The sequence below is a fragment of the Kryptolebias marmoratus genome, linkage group LG11 (genome assembly GCF_001649575.2).
Source record: "Kryptolebias marmoratus isolate JLee-2015 linkage group LG11, ASM164957v2, whole genome shotgun sequence".
NCBI lineage: Eukaryota > Metazoa > Chordata > Actinopteri > Cyprinodontiformes > Rivulidae > Kryptolebias > Kryptolebias marmoratus.
The window spans coordinates 20,584,130-20,604,882 of NC_051440.1; the positions used below are offsets into that span (position 1 = coordinate 20,584,130).

A 20,753-nucleotide genomic window follows, 5' to 3' on the forward strand; every position below is an offset into this window, starting at 1 on the left:
TTGTTGGGAAATTTAAAAAAAAAAAAAAAGGGGGAATTCCTGAAGTCCCGGCTGTTGAAATCTGGAAATAATCCCAGCGATTATTATTCGACGTGTAATCCAGTCAAATGTTCCACGGCCTCATCAAGCTGCTGCTCCTAAACTCAAACATCTGTATTTAACTGCCTGAAACTTAATATCCTTCCAGTGAAGAGCGACAAGTAAAAGCCTGCTGTTTCTTTCGGCATAAATGCTAAAATTCATCCAGATATCCTGAATAACTCTTCCTGATGGCTCCGAGACGGATTTCACTCGGAGCGAGAGGCTCCAGCAGCAAACCTGTAAGCAAATATCCAGCTGTTTCTTTTTCTCCCACGTCCTCCTTTTTATCACTTTGTCTAACAGCGGCATCTGTAAACATTTTGTGACCTACTTCGTTCTACTTTTGGACGCTGATTCAGTGATCCACAGCTGCGCCGCCGAGCCTTGGACATCCGAACGGCTCTCATCGCAAACGGAGTTGAGGAAAACTCAGAGTCTTAAAAGGGAGTCTCCTCAGACGTTCACCATGGACTCGGTGGTACAGAATACAAAATAAATAAAAGTTTATGAGTGCAGACGTGTGACTGACCGATTCAGTGATGTACATCTGCACCCCGTCGGCGTACTGCAGAGCGTAGTTTTCAGGACTCGGGAGATTCCAGCTGCGCACACAGATGTATAATCACATTAGAAGAGGAAATAACTGACGGATAGCGATGACCAGCATCATTTAGGATGAGTAAACCAACCAATCATCCGTAACTTACCCATCACACACCTCTTTAATCACAGCCGACAGAGGCTTTTTCTGCACAGACACAACAGAGACATTTCCATTTAAAGCCCGACACGAGAAAACACGGAGTCATGGCCGCTTTGGTCAAACCTTTAAAAAAATAATGTTATTTACAATCTCACAATATGGACTTCTGCATGAGTGATTAGTAGTTTCATTGGGTTATTTTACTAACAGACAAACAGGGATGACTCCAGCAGTTAAAGCTAAAGTTTTAAAGGTCAATGAGTATCCGTAAAACTGACTGTGGTTGGCTGTGGCAGCCATCTTGATTACTTCCTGGGAGTTTCAATAATCTTCGTGACATAATTTGTTAACAGATGAAACCTGAGCACGTCTATCGGTGCTGGGTGAGAAAGAACAAACATGAAAACACGTGTGTGTCGTAACAAGACTTTTTTTTGTTTCTGTCAGGGAGCTGAACTCGTACTTCAGTAATGACATGTTGTCCTGGGATAACGACACCACAGCTATTCCCGCTGGCTGAAAACTTGTTTGCTGCGAAGAGGAAATCCTCACACTCTCCCCCCAAAAACACATTTGATTCTGCACGTAACCCTTGGTGCCAGCGTCCCATTTCTGCATGTAAATAAAAGCCAGACTACTTCCATTTCTGACTCTCAGCTACGCTGTTATTAGCGGTCAGCGCGGCGGTTACGCAGTCAAAACGTGTTCAGGTTCCGTGGTAGAACCGGTGGACGGTCTGTTATTAGCGGCGGCCAACAGGGTCAACCAATCAGATGTGTCTGCTGGAAAGGTTCGGGCCAATAGGGCATTTTTCTACATTGTTTGTGATCGAAGATAAACTTATTTGAACGGAGAACGAGTCTGCAACAGTCTCATTAAAATATGAGGATTCCTCTGAGATCACTAATGCCCCTTTTACACGGGCTCTAATTGAGAAGTCCGGCTCTACTCCGCTCTACTTGGCTCGGCTCGATAAAGAATGCATCGCGTTCACACCGGCCAGTTTGGTCGTTAGCAGAGGAACGCCTCCTCGCGACCAAAACTTGGCGCAAGTTGTGGAAACAAAGTTGGCCCTGTGTTGTTGCTGCTTTTTAAACTTATGGGGATTCTCCTGAGACTTCAGGAAGAGAGGCGCAGTGGAAGAAATGCTCTGGATGCCGCCATTGTTGCGCGGAGTAGGACAGCTGTTATCCGCCTGAGATTTCAGGCTTTACAGCGCCTTCAGCTGGGGGACAGACGGCAGAAACGTTGCAGGGTAAGCCAACGCTGTTGTTTATATTCCTACCTTCGCTCTTTATGCTTGCATCTGGTCACACCCACGACCAATGAGTGAACAGGAGCTAAACTTGTGCCACCCACAAAGCAGGGCCGACCCGGCTGGCCCGACTCCGAAGCAGGGACCAAAGAAGCAGGGCCGGCCTCAAAAAAAATGCCGGTGGAAACGCGCGCAAAGCAAGCTGAGTAGAGTGGAGCCGGGACCTTTAGAGCTGGTGTAAAAGGGGCATAAAATGGGAAGAGTTAAAGACGCTGATTCATGAACTAAAAGTTGAACTGAGATGGTTTTTTATTTACTTTAGGTACCAAACAATTACACACACACACACACACACACTGTCTTCTGTTATATTGTTCCTACTCATTTACAGTGTCTTGCACAAGGAAGTACAACTTCCTCAAAGTTTCTGGGAAACTGATGGAAAACTTCCTCACAAAGCAAGCGTTTGGTCATCTGCAGCCCAGCGAGGGCTCCGTACTGACGAACACCGAGCGCCGGGGCGTAAATATTAAACACTGCTCGGATGACGAACTCTGACGTTATCAAATCCTCCTCGATGACATCATCACTGAGGCATCGCAGATACAAGCAGGAAGTTGTGCAACGAGACAAATGGTTTGTTTTAGTCACTTCAAATCAAACTGACTGAAACATCTGAGTCTTAACGTTACGATTATTTAGATTGTAACTCTGTTTGTTGGCAAAAATGTAAACAAAAACAAACTAGCTTTTAAGACGAATATGAAAACGTTCAAACCCCAGTCCTGTTTAGGCTACTGACCATCAACAATTTATCCTAAAACGAGCAGATTATTGTGTAAATATTAAAAAAAACAAGAAAACTGGCTCCAAACAGAAGCCACCGAATGACCTGATTTCTAAAAATCAGCTACAAAAAAAACACTAATCTGTCGACTTTTAGCGAGAACTTCTCTCTTTTCTGTTTCATAAAACATATTTTCTGACTGTCAAGGCCATAAAAAGACCCTGATGTGTGAAGTTTACACTCTTTGACTGCCTTCTCCATAAAAAACGTCTACAACTCTAACTCACGTCAATCAAAAATAAATAAAATAAATGTTTCTTGAGTAAAAAAACAGTTATGAAACATAACAGGCACTTTGGAATAAAGATTCTAATAGAAAATAGAAATAAACTAAAGTTAATCTCAATACATTTAAAACATTAACATGTTTAGAGTTTTAATCACGTCATAATTCAGAGTTATATAAAAAATAAATACAATTAACAACGCAGGGCTCTGGATTAGGACTTCATATGTTTATGATGAGAAGAGCTTCACATGTGGGAAAGTAAAAATTTTATTTAACACATCTAGACTGTAACCTGTCAGTATTTAAAACGACAGCGGCACAGTTGAGTTATTTTTATCTTATGCCAAACCACACTGATAAATAGGTGGAGACCAACTTAAAGCCACATAATCACCCAAGTTCTTCACACTGAGCTCATCTTTGTCTTTCAGTCGGTCTGTTTTAACAAAAACACAGCCGATAATAAAATATAATATATGTGAAGTCGAGGCAATTAATGGAAACAAGCCCGATGCACATTTAGATATTTGTTTCATGCAGCATTTCAAAATAAAAGCGCAGCTACTGCAGAGCTGCAACAAACTACATTCAATGAACTTGTTTTCTGCTGTGTGTTTAAAACTTTGCGTGGTGTGAGCTACATCACAACAGAAAACCTACAGATATAACATTTATTACTCCGCTGCTGAACTGGGAGCGTCGATGAGAAAACTGGAAAATTGTTGGTTTTTTTTGTAAAATTGGCGAAAGAATGCTGAGCGCTGGATGAGTTTTATGAAATCTGATGACTCTGAAACGGAACTGTTAAAGTTAAAACAATTAAAACAAAGGCTAGAATGAGCAAAATGGTAGCTAAAAGCTAAAAAAACAAGGACTAGAAGAGCTCCTTTTATTTCAATGAGAAAAAAAATGTAAATAAAGTTGAATTTTTCAAAAAACATGTAAGTTACAAAGGCCAAAACTCATAGCTGTAATGACCTGAAGGAGCTGAAGGTTTTGATTTAGGAATGGTTAAAACAGCTGAAAGTATGCTGAAGTAGCTACAGTCCAAACAGAAGAAACTATAAACTGTGTCATCTTCAATTCTTGCCAATGAGAATTAAAGATTAGTTAATTTCATGTTCTGAGAGGAAAAACAGGCGTATTCGGACGTATCTGAGCCCGCTCACCTGGTCCAGCTGTATGAGCTGGGGGTAGGCCCCGGGCATCTGGATGGCTATTTTCACGATGTCCTTCGGTGGCGGCATGTTGGCCTTCGTTTGGCTCCACCTCAGAGTCGCTGTGGACAAAACAAACAAAACACTCAGAAAAGTCCCAACATGCTGAGCTCAAAAGGGGGGCCTGAAAAGCTCCAGTCACCCTAATCGCCACGACCAAAAGGCCCAACATTCCTCGAGGGGTCGCGTTTCGCCCGCCGCCTTTTCACGCCACGCTCAGAGGACGTGTTGGGAATGACTCTCAGCTACTCTCAGCTCAATATGTGTAAAACTGACTGAGTTGTTGCCTTTTTTTCTGTGAGTTTTATTACAATCTGTTCACTGGTTCAGGAGATACTTTGGTAACAAACACACGTTACCGCTCCTCCTTCGCCTTTTGGCGGCAGGCCATAAAAACCCTTAAACGGTTGGCCTTAAATGTGACCAAACCCGGAGAACGGCCCGGTCATCTTCAGAATGACTCATGGCTTTCAGCAGAAATCTGTAAAACACCATCTTCCCGTTTTACTGAGTATTTTGGGTTCGCTGCGTAAATCTGTGAAGGCTCTCTGTGCAGACAGAACGAGCTGCTCACTTCTTTAGTGTCCACACACACACACTTCCTCCCAAATATTCCGACAGCATTCCCAGAGGATACAGAAGAAGTTGTTGTGCTTCCAACCCTCCCCCCCTCCTTCCTTCTCCGAGCCTCAGTCCCGTTCTGCACACGGAAACAATATGGCCGTTTCTAAACGGTTCATTTATCACGCTGCATTCGTGAGCCGGTGTCTGCTTGTGCATGGTGTCATTATTAACCCCACCCAGGGCTTCAAACATGACCACTTCCAGTTTCAAACGGAAAGCTCTCTCTGCAGTTTATTATCCCCCCACCGGCTAATTCTGGGCTGCAGGAACGTCATTATGGGTCTTTTAACTATTAGAGGTAGTTCCTTCTTTTTGTCACCGACTGTAGTTAATAGAACCACTTCTTATAAAAAGTTTTTAGTTCTTCCTTCAGAGTAGAGCTTTCCTAACACGAGGGAAACCGTGTGTAAAACAGCAAACGCCGTCCAGCGATTAGCCAATCTGAAACCTGCAAAAACGTGGACGACCCAACCAAAATGTAAACAAAAACAGAGTGCAATGATTTGCAAATCTCATAATCCAGATTTTATTCACAATGAAACATAGTAAACACAAATGTTTAAAGTAAGAAACTGTGAAACTTTTTGGGGAAAAAAAAAAAGGATAATTTTGAATTTTATGGAAGCAACGCATCTTTAAATGGTTGGGACAGGGACAATAAATAAGAAACATCCGGAGGAGCATTTTTGAAACTAATTAGGTTAATTAGCAACAGATCAGAAGGAGGACTGGGGATAAAAAGAACATTTTAAAGGCTGAATCTCTCAGAAGTAAAGATGGGCAGAGGTTCTCGACTCTGTAAAAACTGCTTAATTAAAGTGAAACAGTTTCAGAATAAAGTTCCTCTAGACTTTGAATATCCGATCATCTCCAGCTCATAATATCATCGAAAGGTTTAAAGAATCTGTAGAAATCTCTGAGGTCAGAGGTCAAGGCTGGATCTGGTTCTGTTCTGCTCAGGAACGCTTCCACAGATCATCGTCTGTAAACACAGTTCACCGTGCTGTCTACAAATGCTGCTTAAAGCTCTATCAGGCAAAGAAGGAGCCAGATGTGAACAGACGTGTCTCCTCTGGACCAAAGAGGAGAACTGTTCTGAGGTCAGATGAGTCCAAACCATCCAGCCTGCCTCTCTGATGGTATGGACATGCATTAGTGCCTCTGGGATGAGCAGCTTACACATCTGGAAAGGCTCCATCAATGCAAAAAACTATAAACAGGTTTTTAGAACATCTGCTCCCATCTTTCATGGAAGGTCTTGCATATTTCAGCAAGACGATGCCAAACTGTCCGGGAGCTGAACTGAGCTGCCTGAAGTCCAGGCCTCCCACCAGCAGAAAACACAGATGAAAAGAGAAGACCCAGGACTAACCTTGGTTCAAAATGGCCACCAAGGCCTCAGCTCTAAAACTGGAGCCTCCAAAAACTCCAGCAACTGGTCTCCTCAGTTCCTAGACTTTGTGTTGCTGTCATTAAATTATAAACAACATTATTTTCCACCTAAAAACTGTACAATTCCTTAGTTTAAATGTCTGATATATTTTGTGATAAGACATCAGCAAACTGACATCTTACACAACGGGACAACTTCCCTGGAACTGGGGTTGCAAAAACTTGGTTGAAACGGACATCATATTAACGACGACGACTGTTGACGCGAGTTTCAACAGGAGGAAAAAAGCTCAACCGCCTCCCGGGCGAAGAAGAATTTTAAGCAGATTTGTAGGAATGCAGGTTTGTTGTGGAGGAGCTTATGAGTCAGCTGCATCAGGAGGTAAAGGCACGTGCAGCTTTATCCTGTTGGGTTTTAAGCCGTCTGAGCCGTCGGATGAGTCCGCGTGTCCGTTTATTACCGATTTGGATCCACAACACAGACTTTTATTGTTGCGTTGTTCAAACAGACGATCGCAGGTTATTACGGAGAAGTTCAAACACGTTTCTCAAACATGCCTGCTTCAGTTCTGAAGCTGAAGCCGATTTAGGTTTCTGTAAGTTTGTGTCGTTAATAAAGTGTTTGAGTTAAAATCTGCTTTCTTTACTTTAAATGGGAGATGTACTCGTTTACAGAAGTAGCTGGGCAGGGACTCTGCCTCTTGGTTCCAACATGTTGGATGTTTGTAAGAAAAGATTAGATTTAGGAGCTTAATCTGCCCTGAGAAAAAACAACAATAACAACAAGATAACGACAGCAGCTGATTTTAGCTGCGTTCCTGTTAGTCTGTTGGTCAGTCACTCACGCTTTGTGTTTATTAGTGACCTCTATGAAAGCAGAAGTTGGAGCGCTTCGCTGCTCCGAGGCGTTCAGGAACGCCGTGTCAAACACAACGCCATCAAGGAAAGACGACAGCAAGCAGCGGTTGTTGAAGCTCATCATCACTTTTTTTTTTTTTGCCACCGCAACAATATTTTAAAAATGAAAAAAGAAAAAGAAAAAAAGACCCAAGTCGACAAAGCCAAACCACAGACTTCCTGAGAAACATCGTTCATAAACATAAGGCCAACTTAGAGTCATTTGGTGAAAAAAAAACACCGCCAAACGTCAAACCAACCATCATGAAATGCGATAAAAGGGAGATAATGTTTTTTTTTTGTCTGTTATTCCCCCAACCACAGGACCCAAACACCTTGCATCTAATCAGTCATAAACTTCTGTTTATTTAACAAATAAATACCAACACAGCATATTGGGTCATGTTCTGCTCACCTGAGGCTTCATCTTAAGGCCTAAAATAGAAATGCTTAGACTAACATGACATTTATAGATTTATTTTTTTTACCAAGATTGTATGCTATAAAACAGAGGTAGCCAGTTGGATGTGCACAACAAGTTAATAAAAAAGGTTGTTTTGAAATTAAACAAAGGAAGGCACATCGCTGCCAGTCAGATCTCGGCCTTGCTTCCCTGGGACCTGTCCGTGCACGTGTCTTGCGTGCATGTGTCAAAACAGGGATCGGCTTTGTGACGCCATCCTCCGGGAAGATGGATAAACTTGAGCAAAACGGCTTCATTTCCTGAACCATAAAACTCCAGAAAATGTTGCCAAAACTCCTGATGCAGTTCTTTAAATCAACTACAACTAAAATACACAAGATGTGATGTTTTTTATTCATTTAATTACTTTAAATGACAGACCAGCTGTATGTATATATGTAAATACATTCATTTCCTTCATACTGAGCAGATGAGACGGAGGTTAACCGCTGAAATGTGTGTGTCGGTGTGTGCATGCCTGTACCTGTTAATGTTCCCTGAGAGGAGCTGAAACCACACCTTTAGCACGTCTGTGTTTAAACACAAGTGATGGTTTTAGAACGCAGTGCTCGCTGAAGTCGACCCGGTAAAAGTAACGAATAACTCGCCGTCGAGTGATGCTCGCCGTGAGAACATTTTCTTGTTTGTTTTTTTTAAGTTTTCTGCAGTCCAGCTGTTTCGACGTACTTTGTGTTATTTCAGCCAAACGACGGACGCTAAATATTTAAACTTTATTTACAAAAACGTTCTCCACAGAAAAACACCTGAACTTTATTCATTTCTTTTAAAAACTTTGTTCTTTTTGAGATCATCTTCAGCAAACTGCCTCTGTTGTCTTCTTCTGCTACTTTTAATAATTTAGCTAGCCATCTGCTACTTTTAGCTAGTTAGCCTTTTGACAGATTTTATTCAGGCTTTTGCTGCTTTTAGCTTTAAGCTACCGTTCTGCTACTTTTAACATTTTAGCTAGCAATTTGCCGTTTTAGCCTGTTGCTGCTACTTTTACCGTCAAGCTAGCCTTTTGATACTTTTAGCTTCTATTTACCCTTTTGGTACTTTAAGCTTTTTCTACATTTAGCTTTAAGATAATTTTCTGTTACTTTTACCTTCTAGCTAGCCTTTTGCTACTTTTTAGCTTCTGTTCTGCTACTTTTAGCATTTGAGTTAGGCTTTGAGCTGTTTTAAGCCAGCCTTCTGTTACTTTTAACTTCTGGTTAGCCCTTTGCTACTTTTAGCTTTTTGCTAGCTGTTTTTTTTGTCTACTTTTAGATGACATTTTGCTGCTTTTAGCTTCTAATTAGCCTTTTGGTACATTTAGCTTTAAACGACTGCTCTGCTACTTTTTCCATTTTAGTTAGCCTTTTGCTTTTTTTTAGCCACTTGCTACTACATTTAGCCTTTTGCTACTTTTAGCTACTGTTCTGCTGCTTTTATCGTTTTAGCCAGCCTTCTGCTCCTCTTATCGAACCTTTTGCTCTCTCAGCTTTTAATCAGCGTAAAAAGTTGTTTCTTTACATAATGATTCAGCAGAAGATGAGATCTGAGTGTGGTTTGTTTACAGATTGTGTTTGTTTGTGAAACAAAGCACATAATAATAATTAGCTGCAGCACTTTTAGATTAAAAAAAATGTCCAAAAACTGGGAAGCTACGAGCTCAGATATGTACATTTTTCTGAAGTTCGCCTCAACAAACAAACCAATAAATCCAGACGGGTTGTTAGGCAAGTTCCTGGGTGATTAATCTTTTTAGGTTTTTAATTCAAGCCGCTGTCAGATGTTACAGCCCAGAAGATGACATTTAGCACGATTACATGTCTGTCACATCTTCTGAGTGAAAAGTTTCAGTGCCTCAAAGACAGAGATGCTGATTTTTTTATTTTTACAGACCTGACAGGAAACTATGTCAAAATAAAAAAGATATTAAAAGGCTCACAGCATTCAGCAGCAGCTGTCACTGTTTGTCTTGTGTTTGCTTAATTTGGCTTAAAACCACAAGCTGGCTGAGAGCTTTTCTTAGGCTGCAGAGCCCCTGGATGTGTGTGTGTGTGTGATTGGAGGGGGAGGATCTGAGCTGCCTGAAATTCCTGACTTGACAGAGGAACACACACTCAGTAATCTTGGATGTTTTTTTTATTTATTTATAGGAAACACTGAAGTTATTAAACTCAGGTCATTGCTCTTCTTGGATGGAAATGAGAGGATTCTGACAGGCAGAACAAACAAACAAACAAACAGACAGACAGACAGAGATACATGAAACTGCACCTTAGTGGCTCTGTTTTAGTTAAAGTTTAGCCTGACACTGGATGCTACAGAAGGTGTGATGTTCAGGCTTTTCCGTGTAAACAGACATTAAAACAAGGCCTTAATGAGGCGTGACTATCACCAAGTTGTGAAACTAATGTGGGTCAGCTGCACTGCTTTTATTTCTCCTCTTACCTGCTGTGGAAAGACAAGTCGAGGGTTTCTGTCCTGCAGGAACCGCCGAAATCAGAGCGAAAACATCGGAAACAATCCCGCCACCTTTTTTCGTCTCCTTCAGCACAGAGAGAGTCGGCCCGCGACGAGGGTTTGTTTTATAAAAAACATACGAAGTGTTGACGAAACCAAGAGAAAACTTCCTAAAACTTATTCTAAGGGGTGAAAAAAGGGTTCCTGGTCGGTTTTGAGCCGTTCGGTTCACTTTGAACAGGTCGTGTTTGTCAATTTCGGGTTTGGGACGCAGCTTCCGGTTACGTTATTTCACAATAAAAGCCGTCACAGTCAGGGCGTCGCTTCGGAGCGGCAAAATTAACGCAATTCTCCAAGTAGAGGTCGTTCTCGCAGCCCTCACCCTGTGGCGCTTTAATACGTTAGTTTTCGCGAACTGATTTAACGATTTATGCAGTTTATGAATTCATTTATAAGACCGCAAAAAAACTTTAGCGGAAGAGCGCTTTTACTTTGAAATCAAGCTTGACAAGCTGCTACCAGCTCATTCCGTCATGCTTGATAGTCCACCTATCCAAGTAAAAACTGCTCTTTTTCACAAAGTTCCGGGTCGGACATGTGTGGTTACAGCTGCCCTCTGCTGTTCACTGAAAACAGCACTTCTCTTTTTAGTGTTGCATTGTCAGGAGCCCAAACAAATGAGAAACAGGATAGTTAGATGGTGGGCTGACAGAGTATTGCTTTGTTTAAGACACTGACACACTTTTTGCACCTGCTCTGTCTGTGAAAACTGCTCTAGTATTTTAACAGATGTAAGGACTAAATAATCCAAAAATATGGTAACTAATAATCTAGGCTCTTCTAAAATTATTTATGCACTTTCATCATGATCTTAGGAAACTTTAAAGACTATGTTAACAAGTTATTTCAGAGGCTGCATGTTGACAAATGCATTCACAGAATATTTCTTCTGTAAATCTAGCAGAAAACTGTCTAAACTTCACCGCTACTGGAAACTTAAAAGTACAGGAAGTGCAACTGAAGTTCTGGAACTAATTAAAGAAGCCCATCTACCAAGCAAACCAAACGGCACACAGATGATATCAAAAGGTTTATTTCGTGTCGTCTGATGCAACTACAGCCGGGCAGTTCTGAGTGGTTCGGACGAGCGGACCCGGACGGGATGGGTCCTGACCCAGTGAAGCCGAGCTCCTAACTGAGAACGGAGAGCAACCAATCTGTCCGCAGCGATGTTAAAGTGCAGCAAAGAGACAACAAACCAGAGAGTTGTGTTGATGAACTCCTTCAGGTGCGGCCCCCCCAGACAGTCCTGCAACACCAGATCTCAGCGGTATAAAAAAATAAACACTATTCTATACAAGCAGCACATCCTTTACATACATCCACATCATCCAGGGCAAAACGAGACGTTACATAAAGTGATGAAACGCTGCTGCGACGTGTAACAAGCAACTAATAAGAGCTGAAAACGAGGTGATAGTATTCACCTACCACAAAGAAAACAGGAATCAGTGCCACAGATACAAACAGAAAGAAAAAGTAGCGTATTTGATGACATGTCGAGCACGTTCTCTGAATGAGGTTACACTTTATTATAAATACAAACGTAGCTTCGATGGTACTCGTACACACAGATATATTTATGGCGGGGCTGGAAGCGACTCCTCTGACGTAAACCACTTCAGGTACATCAGTGCAAGCAAATCCGAAAGGTACAAAACAGGTAGAAAAGTCATGAAAAGTGACACTTGTTTATCAGCAGGAATATGTTTTAAACCACCAGATCAGAATCGCTTTTTTAAAATGTTTTAAAGACAGAATTAACTGCAGGGCACCGGGATGAAGAGCAAAGAGTTTACAGGATAAAATGTGTGCTATAATTTCCTCACAAGCCCTGTAGATTTTTATTTATTTTTTTGGTTTGCGGTTTAAATAGTTTTAATTCTTAATTACAGTGAGAAACGACACCTCAACACCAAAAGGTTTGGTTAAAAAAAAAAAAGAATTGGCATCATTTTAGAATCATGCAAAAAGGATTTGGAGCCTGGTCTTACTTTGTGTTAGAAATGGAGTTAATAATTAAGCAATAGTCTTGTGTGCTGGTCATACAAAAACTATATTCTCTATGTACATGAGGACAGTGCATAATTACCCAGCTGTATTTGAAACTTGAAGCCTCCTGGCTTCTGATCTGATTGAAAAAGGGGGTTCCACTCTTCCTGGAGACGTCCGACTCAAGTTCAGAGATAAATCAGTACAAAAGCAAACTCCCAGACACACAACCACACACGTGCCAAGCACACACACATTCAAAAAACCGCGGAAAAGCTGATATACAAGCGTAAATCTTTGTACACGAGAATCCAAAAATATAAATCTTTTCCCTTAGAAAAGCTGACTGTAAAAGGTTTCGTCCTCGCCTGGTTTTCAGAACATCAAGCTTTTCGTCTTGAGCTCACAACGCGGCGGCGTCCATGAAACGCTCAGCAGATCAGGTTCGTTTTCCTGCTCGTCTTATCGGCGCTGCCGGGGAAAAGTGTGTGTGTGTGGATAAACATATTTGGGCAGCTGTTTTTGATCAAACTTGGGGTCAAAGGTTGAGAATGGGCACGTCGAAGAGGTCGCAAAGGCCTTCGGTCTCATCCAGGTTGTAAATGTAGTCGTGGTCGCTGGGCGGCGGAGACAGACGAAGAAGAGGCGAGAACACTGAGGGTAAAACGACAACAAGAGAGAAATGATGAATCACAAAGAGCTCAAACATTTAAAGTCTTCTCATAACCTAAAGCATATTAAAGGCCCAGCATTTCAAAAAGGATATTCGTAATCTTCAAGCCAGAGTCTTAAACGGAAACCATTAACCTTAAACTGAAATCTGTTCAGACGTGACAGCTCTCAGAGCACGTGTTGTGAATGACTCTCAGCTACCGCCACACCAAATTTTAGCTCAAAACCAGTACAGGCTGCGTCATGCTCCGTAAGACGCTGAGAAGTCGGTTCAGAGTCACGTGGTTCTCTCCCACACCTTCCATCGTCCACGAAACGCTCGGCTCAGAACTGAAGCTCCTTCCTCCTCCTGCGGCGTTAAAACGGGTTTCTTCCCACTGGCTTCTCAGCTCTCCTGTCCTCAGACAGATTTTTGATTCCAGACGTGTTTATTAAACCGACTGAGACAGAATGCGCCGTTTGACGGTGCAGAATAATGAGCGAACAAAGGGGATGCGTCCCAACGCTGTCCGGCCCGAGGCGCACTTCCTCCTGGCCACGACGAGCTGCCTGTGACGCCGCGGTCTCTTTAAGCTCAGAGGTTTTTAAGTTTAGAAGGACCAGTCGTAAAGACGGCTGGATTTTCTAACAGCCTCGCTCAGCTGCAATAGAGACAAAATGGCTCCATTAAAGCTCACCGGCTTTTCCGCATAACCACGCCCACTACAACTTCTGACCAATCACACAACACTTGGCGCAAACCCCCTGCGAGAAACAGTTCGGCCCAGGCCTCATGTCGAGAAGCAGCGGACGGAGCTGTATGAGAACAAAGAATAACTTTGTGACTTCTCATGGAGGATGGAAACTGCGTTTCGGCCATTTTTGTGCGTGCTAAAGTCAGCTAGCTGCGGTGGCCATCTTGAGTTGTCGTCACTCCAAACATTAATCAGCTGTAGATGAACAACATCCCATTTCTGACAGTTTCATTAAAACCCGTCGAGTGCTGCAGGACACATGGTCGCCTCTGACGGCGTGCGATAAATACAGAAACATGATATATTTATAATAATTCTCCTGTTCTTATCGGCTTTGCCAACACCGTGCCTTAAAGAAATTTACCTTCTGATGACATCAGATCCTCTAACAGATCCCCACTCATGATTTCTGTAAGAAAAACAAAACAGACGTGTTACATCAGAGCCTGTCTTTAAATTAAAACAGCAGTGACTAATCATGGAGTTTGTGAAAGGCTGAAAAAGTTTACCTTTCGTTGGATCAAACATTTCAGAAAGCTCTTTGGGAAAATCCAGTACTAAAGAGAAACAACACAAAACATTTAGGGTGCACAGCTGCAACAGAAATATCTTTGTGTCGGTCCGTTTTAGGTTTTCAGAGAGCTTTAAGGAAGCGTAACACTCACAGTCAGAAGGATCCGACTTAATTGGTTCAAACGCTGCAGAGGCAGAAGAAGCGGATCCGTCCAGAGAGGCGGACGACTGAAGCTGTTGAGGAGCAACAGCTGGCGTTTCTGCCGCGGGGCTGAGCGGAGTCGTGCTCGTCACCTCTGAGATAAAACCACCATGACACGATCAGAAAAAGACATATTTCACATCACGAGCTGCACCGCCGGGACTCTCCCACGTCCTACCTGTTGTCTGGTTGGCTGCAGAAGCCGGTGCCGTGGCAGGAGTCGCTTTTGTGGCAGTGGCTGGAGTTACTTTGGAGACCTGAAGAGGAGAAGGATTTATATTAAAACAAACAAGCTGTAAAATGTTGGCAACACTCAAAGTTAAACTGATACTCATCTCTCTGTGTTGTAATAAAAATGTAATTTCAGTTGGTTGAAACACCACTTTGGCTCTTATATACATTTAGCTTGGCTAAAACTAACATGATTTGGAGTTAGGCAACATAACTTTGCTGAAGGTGTCATGATGAGGTAATATACAGAAACCAAAATGACAAACGAGGTGTTCCACACTGGAACCGTAAAGGAGAAGTCTGTTTTCAGGCTGATCTTGTCATCATTAAAGTACTGTTCAAAAACACAGCGAGTCCAACTCTATACGAACTTTAGAGGACACTTACTTTACAATTAATAAATTAAATTAACTTTTTGTGCTTAAGACAATGCATTTGAAGTCACCACCATCTTAAATACAAACAATAACCCTGAGCTTTCTAAGTTTGAAATTAATTCTTTCCAATTTAATTTGAATCTTTTGCATTTGCTGTCCCTTAGAAGTGGAAACCCACAGGTTTTATGCTCTTTTTGCTTAGATAATAATTGAAAGTAGTCATCAGAGGTTCTAACATTCAGTTAACTTCAGACAGAAACAAGCTGATCTGTCAGTATCTTTACTTGTGTTTATAAATCGTGATTATTGTTGTTCTTTACCAGCAGGAAGTTGGATATTCCACTTTTCTTTTTGTCAGGTGTGGCAGCATTAGTACAACAATGGAAGCCATCAAAATTAAGTTAAACACTAAAAATAATTTCAAATTAAAGAGAGGAACAGTGGAGGGTGTGTATGTGATGAATGAATCAGGATATGAGTGATTGTCACATTATTCAGTGTTTTCTCTCTGCTCAGGTGTTTCAGTAACTCGGACCTTTTCAAAGCTTTACTTCCAACAAAACTGTGCCCAACCAGCAGCAGATGTGGGAAAATTAGGTATATGAAAATAAAACGAGCAATTAATTAGTGACAGTCTAAGCTTGGTTTGGTACTTTAGGCTCTCTTTAACGTTTTGGAACCAGAAAACATGTTTTTTTCTCGTTACTCTTCCTAACATCGTCCATGAAGCAAAGAAAAGAGCTGCAATCCTGACGCAAACACAAACGCTTCACCGAGATCTCAGAGAACTGTGACCTGTGAGGCAGAAGCGGGCAGCTGAGAGGTAGGTGCTGGTGCTGGTAGCTTTTGAAGGACGTCATCTGGAGGCGGGACAGGCAACACGACAGGAGAGGCACTGGAAGGGTCCTTGTTGACCAATAAAACCTCGATGGGACCAGCAGTACTCTTCAGACGGATCTGGTATTTTCTCTGTCCGTTGAGAGCCTGCGCAGACACGCAGACACGCTTAACTGTGACGTAAACAAACAAACAGCAGGACTGAAGTAAAACTGAAGTAAACACACAGAATACTTACAGCTTCGGGTACGGGCACCTCTAGCTGTGTTCCTATTGGAGCACGGATTGCTAGCAGTGTGTCACCTGCAGAAAACAAAGAGGCGACGAATTAGAAAAAGCTGTTTTTGAGACGGACATGACTTTAAGGTCAATAAAAACTAAGCGTGTGAAATAATTACCTTTAAAAGCTCCACAGAGGTCTTCATGTTTTACATACGCCATCGTACGGATGTGTTAAGGACTCATCTCCAAAAATATCTGACACTTAAAGAAACATTTCTACAGCAAACTTTCTCTTCTGAAGACTGTGACGAAAAGCTGTTTTATACCAAGGACGCTTGTAAACCCTGAACATGACAGCTCACTAAAAATCACAACTTTAGCAGCAGTTTTTTTTTTAACAGCGCACTTCTTAGACTTGCAAGAAAATAAAGAAACGCTAAGACTTTGTGGTCCTAATGCCAGATAAACTTCAAGGTTTCTAGCAATTATCGTAAAGTTACACAGCTGGTTTGTTAAAGTATAAAACTGTCCGTGTGCCTCTTTAAATGACCAGAGCAGGCAGAGGAAACGGGGAGATATCTCTGTTCAAATGTCAGGTGCAAAAGCAGGCTAAGTTTTACTAACCCTGAACTTTTTCAGGAAGCATTCTGGCTGCCTGTTCTGTGCAGGAATGAGTAACAAACACATATATGATAGCACATTTGTGGGGTTTTTATGTTTTTTTAACCCACTATTTGTTTTTAAACACTAATTATTATGATGCAGCTTTCTTTCAGTCTGTCTGTTAGTTACATTTAGACAGAACGTATAAACAAAGTGCAATTAAAAAACATCTTTTTTTCAGTAAAAGGTCTGTCAAGTCAGTCAAATTCCTGGTAGCAACACCACCAGTTCACTTTGACAGGGTCTAACCAAGCAGCTGAGATTAGCAGATCTTCTTGTTATTATTTGTTGGGTTTTTTTTTAAAACATTTTCTTCACAGTGATAAAACGTGAGGCGGTTAGGGATATGGGCTGTTATTGGAGTCATCTGTGACGTTCTTGATGCTTTGTTGGACCCAGACTCTCTGCTGGTCCAGTTCGTGTTCCCGCAGGGCCAAGTCGTCCAGCTCCACCTTCAGATCGATCAGCTTATCGGCGATCTCCCTGGTGTTGCAGCCCGGGCCGACACCCCTGAAACACACCAGCAAACAGCGAGGAGGTAACGTCACACTCAGGCTCAACCCTTTCTGTTTAACATCATCCTAATTTACCGATACGACGCAGATACATTTGTGTTCGCCTTGTTTGTTGGCTACAAACACACACATGTAATAGAGATTTAGGATTGAGCCTTTAGAAAGCTGTGAATGCCATTAAGATGCATGGTAACATTTAAAAGGCATGCTGTTCTGTGTAGTAGTGGTTGTAGATAAGATGCTTAAATTTATACAGCTGGATACGTCTTACAGAGCATCACAATATGATGTGATGTTCGAGCCCATCAAAACACAAGCTGCTGCCTGACACAGTTGGTCTACGGCGGTTATGACCACGAAAGCCGCATTATGTGACAGAAATAGCTGCGCTGTTTGTGGTTCTATCCATCGCAAGATTACAGAGAACGTAAACTGAGTCGCAGATGTGTTTTATTTCACTTCAGACTCAGAAGGTCTGTTGCCATGATTGACAAAAAAGATAAAAAGAGTCGAATCATTCTCTAAGGCTGAAATATGGGTACGACAAATGCTCTACAGACATAAACATATTCTGTTTGTTAGTATGGCTGTAAAAGAAGACAAAGGTGATCCTGTTAATGTCTTAAACATAACCAGAAAGTGTTTTAAATATTGTAAAATAGGACGTTGGTTTCAGCAGATGATTTCTAATTTGTCACAAATAAAAAGTCGACTCACTTCCACTGGATGCTGTTCTTAGACTTCTTCTCTATCAGCCCAATTCCTTCCAGGACATTAGTGATGTCGTAAATACGTCGTTTCTGCCGCACCGCCAAGGTGTCCGCCGCCTGAAAATTACAAACAGAAGGCGTCAGTATCCCTGCTGACAGCTGTTCTGTATCCAAAATCATCTGGGTGTAACGCCTGTCAAAACTCTTTGTGCCCCAAAAAGATAATAACAGCGTGCCGGGCGCTGATAAGTCCAAACTTCTCCGAGAGGCTGGAGACCACGAGGAAGGAAAGATGTTTAAATTTCTGGCATTTACCAATTATGCAAAACACACTTAAAACATCAGGGTCAGCAGCCAAATAGTCTCTAATATAAATTATATATATGAAGGTGGAGATGCCATCTTGTAAACAAGCCCTGGTTAAAAAAAGAAGATGGTGAAGTATTTTAAAGTGTTTATTATTATGCAACAATTTAACAAATGCTGTCCTTATTGAAGTATCAATTTAATTATATTAAAGTAGAAGTATTAGTAACACTTACTGACCTCTACTGCTACAAGTAAATAAAGACGGGCCTCCTAAAAAAGATACATTAACAGTTTATAGCAAAAAATTAGATGCATCTTAGAGAGTAGATTTTTTTTGTTATGGTTTAAGAGTAATTATAGATAACTAATTGGATGAATGCGTGTCGTTCAGAGACAAAAGCCAGCCGGATCCGAACAGAGCTGCAGCAGCAGCGTTGAGCAACGACAAAAGCTGACCCACTTTCTGAAACTTTGAATCTGCGGGGGGGCAGAGTCTGAAAAAGTTGTTTTTTTAAAGTTCCCAATCGCGTCTACAGCCAGCCCTCGTGTTAGAAATATAAACATATATAAATATGAATGTATCACAGCGCCACAGTAAACCTGAGTTAGGATGTAGAGAAACATATACAACCGCAAGCTAACCGGTTTCATCGATTCAAATTAGCTTGAAGGCTAAGCTAACATGCTAGCGAAAGTGCATGTAAGTCGGTGACATGTGCTAGCTAACAACAAAGACTCCGGGCTGAACCCTCACAGCTTTCAGGTCCAGAACTCCGTCCTTCGCCTCCTGCAGTAAGGTCACGAACTTGGTCGTGAGAAGTCCCAGGCTCTTCTCGTGCCTGCTCGGGGTCTGCGGCTGCAGCGAATCCCCGGCAGCTCCCGGGTCGCCTCGGTTACTGGCCGACTCCAGCTCCATCATCGCTCGGGGGACCAGGCTCCGTACTTCTCGCTGTCTCTCTCTCGCTCTCTTTAACCCCCCCCCACCCCCCAACCCCCGACCCGATCCGGCCAGCGAGCCCAGGAGGATGGTGTGACGGCGTTTGTGAATTTGCGTGGCGTGGATTTTCCGCCCGAGCCGAGAAGGACGAGCGAGCGCTGTAAATTCAATGAGCAGAGCCGTCGGTGGCGGAGAGCCGTTGGCCACGCGATGTATGACGGGACGGTTCAAGGGGAGGGAGCGTCTGACAATTAACACTCAGTGGGGTAGCGTGAAACAAGGCAAAAACAGTATATGAATTAAATATTTCATTCTCATTTAACAACACATTGCATGTTAATTTAAAGTGGAAAATTACGAGCGATTTGCGCGATTTTTTTGCCCTGTTGTAAAAAGGACGAGTTGCACGTATTTACTCGAAGAACATTTTGTCACACGTTCTCTTATCTACTCAAACTTGAAGAAAACACAGGGGGCGAGAGTACGAGCTCGCGCGCCTGCGCGCACATGCACGTGCACGCGCATCGATTTGCCCGTATAATAAACATATTTTTACATTATTATTTATTGGCTTAAACGTTATATTGTTATAATGAGTCATAAGTTATTTTATTTAATTAATGACTAAAGGGCAGACTCAAATGATCAGTAAAAAAATATATTTTTTGCTGTGTTTATTCTTTATCTTTATTACTTTTAAACATTTGTTTTTGGTTTACTTTATATGTTTTACTTTTATATTGTTTATAAGGTTTATTTCTAGGTAGGTTAATAATTATTTCATTTTGTTTGTTTTGTTTTATACTTTTGTTATTTGTTATTATTTTGTAAGGTAGAAAAGTAGCAGTATGCACCTAGGTGGGGCCTATGGTTTTTTTTTTTACCAGAGCAGGAGAAGCAGCAGGAAACAATTGGAAAGACTGATCTTTGTTAAGTGCTTGCCAAACTGGACACCATAAACCATAACAAATGCAACCTCCAAGTTTTGGATGTTGAACTTCTTTTGCCTGCGTACAAAACTACACCACAGTGCATCAGTGGCTCATGGATTGAATTTCAAGGAAAAATAGGATGTGTGGCTTGACAAACAATTGCCACTACATGCTGATTACATATTTTCTCAGTGCACAATACAGTAAACACCTTCATGATTGTGTATTTTTGTGTTGTGGTTTTGAAATTGACTGGTTTTCGGAACAGTTTGCATATTTGCCGACCCAGATAGCCAATTTTGTCACAGCAAAGCAGTCAGCGATGTTTGTTTTTTAATGCAGATTCCTCTGAATCCCATTTGCAAAGGATGTAAATGAAACGTTTTACCAAATGTTAAGACAGTATGGACCTGTATGTTGTTGCTAAAAATAAACACACAAGAAACATGCTTCTAAATGTTGTAAGAAACATTAAACCTGTAAAATGTCTGTCTGTAAAATTTGTTCAAACTGAAAATGGGAAAAACTAAAAACATATTGTGAAGCTTAATATTTTTACAACAATTATAAGTTTTTTCCCCCAAATCTGGTAAGAAGAATCCAGATTAAGGGAAGCATCCAAACAAATCGAATAAATAAATTAAATGCATAATAATAATAATAATAATAATAATAATAAATTTTAAAA

At 41.6% G+C, this 20,753-nt stretch overlaps 2 protein-coding genes across 2 annotated transcripts in view; both read right to left on the reverse strand.

The window, feature by feature from the left end:
* elmo3 (engulfment and cell motility 3) overlaps nt 1–10,419 on the reverse strand; it is a 21,829-nt gene extending 11,410 nt beyond the window's left edge. Inside the window, exons 1-4 of the mRNA XM_017419071.3 lie at nt 10,148–10,419; nt 4,285–4,394; nt 789–829; nt 611–683 (exon numbers count right to left, since the gene is read on the reverse strand). Coding sequence (XP_017274560.1) covers nt 611–683; nt 789–829; nt 4,285–4,362 — 192 coding nt within the window. The 5' untranslated portion in view covers nt 4,363–4,394; nt 10,148–10,419. The remainder of the gene's footprint in view (nt 1–610; nt 684–788; nt 830–4,284; nt 4,395–10,147) is intronic.
* An 817-nt stretch (nt 10,420–11,236) lies between these two features.
* Nucleotides 11,237–19,341, reverse strand: e2f4 (E2F transcription factor 4). The gene is made up of 11 exons (XM_017418860.3): nt 18,951–19,341; nt 17,895–18,004; nt 17,011–17,172; nt 16,176–16,219; nt 16,016–16,080; nt 15,736–15,924; nt 14,511–14,589; nt 14,283–14,426; nt 14,127–14,174; nt 13,982–14,026; nt 11,237–12,865 (listed from the first exon to the last, which is right to left on the reverse strand). Exons 1-11 carry the CDS (start codon nt 19,113–19,115, stop codon nt 12,750–12,752), a joined length of 1,167 nt encoding a protein of 388 aa, XP_017274349.1. The 5' UTR covers nt 19,116–19,341; the 3' UTR covers nt 11,237–12,749.
* Between the last annotated feature and the right edge of the window lie 1,412 nt (nt 19,342–20,753).

Coding starts and splice junctions, on each gene's coding strand:
- e2f4 (XM_017418860.3), bottom strand. CDS start 19,115: ATGATGGAGCTGGAGTCGGCCAGTAACCGAGGCGACCCGGGAGCTGCC. Junction 16,220..17,010: donor GATGACTCCAATAACAGCCC/ATATCCCTAACC, acceptor ACACATCCGTAC/GATGGCGTATGTAAAACATG. Junction 12,866..13,981: donor GGATCTGATGTCATCAGAAG/GTAAATTTCTTT, acceptor TTTTACCCTCAG/TGTTCTCGCCTCTTCTTCGT.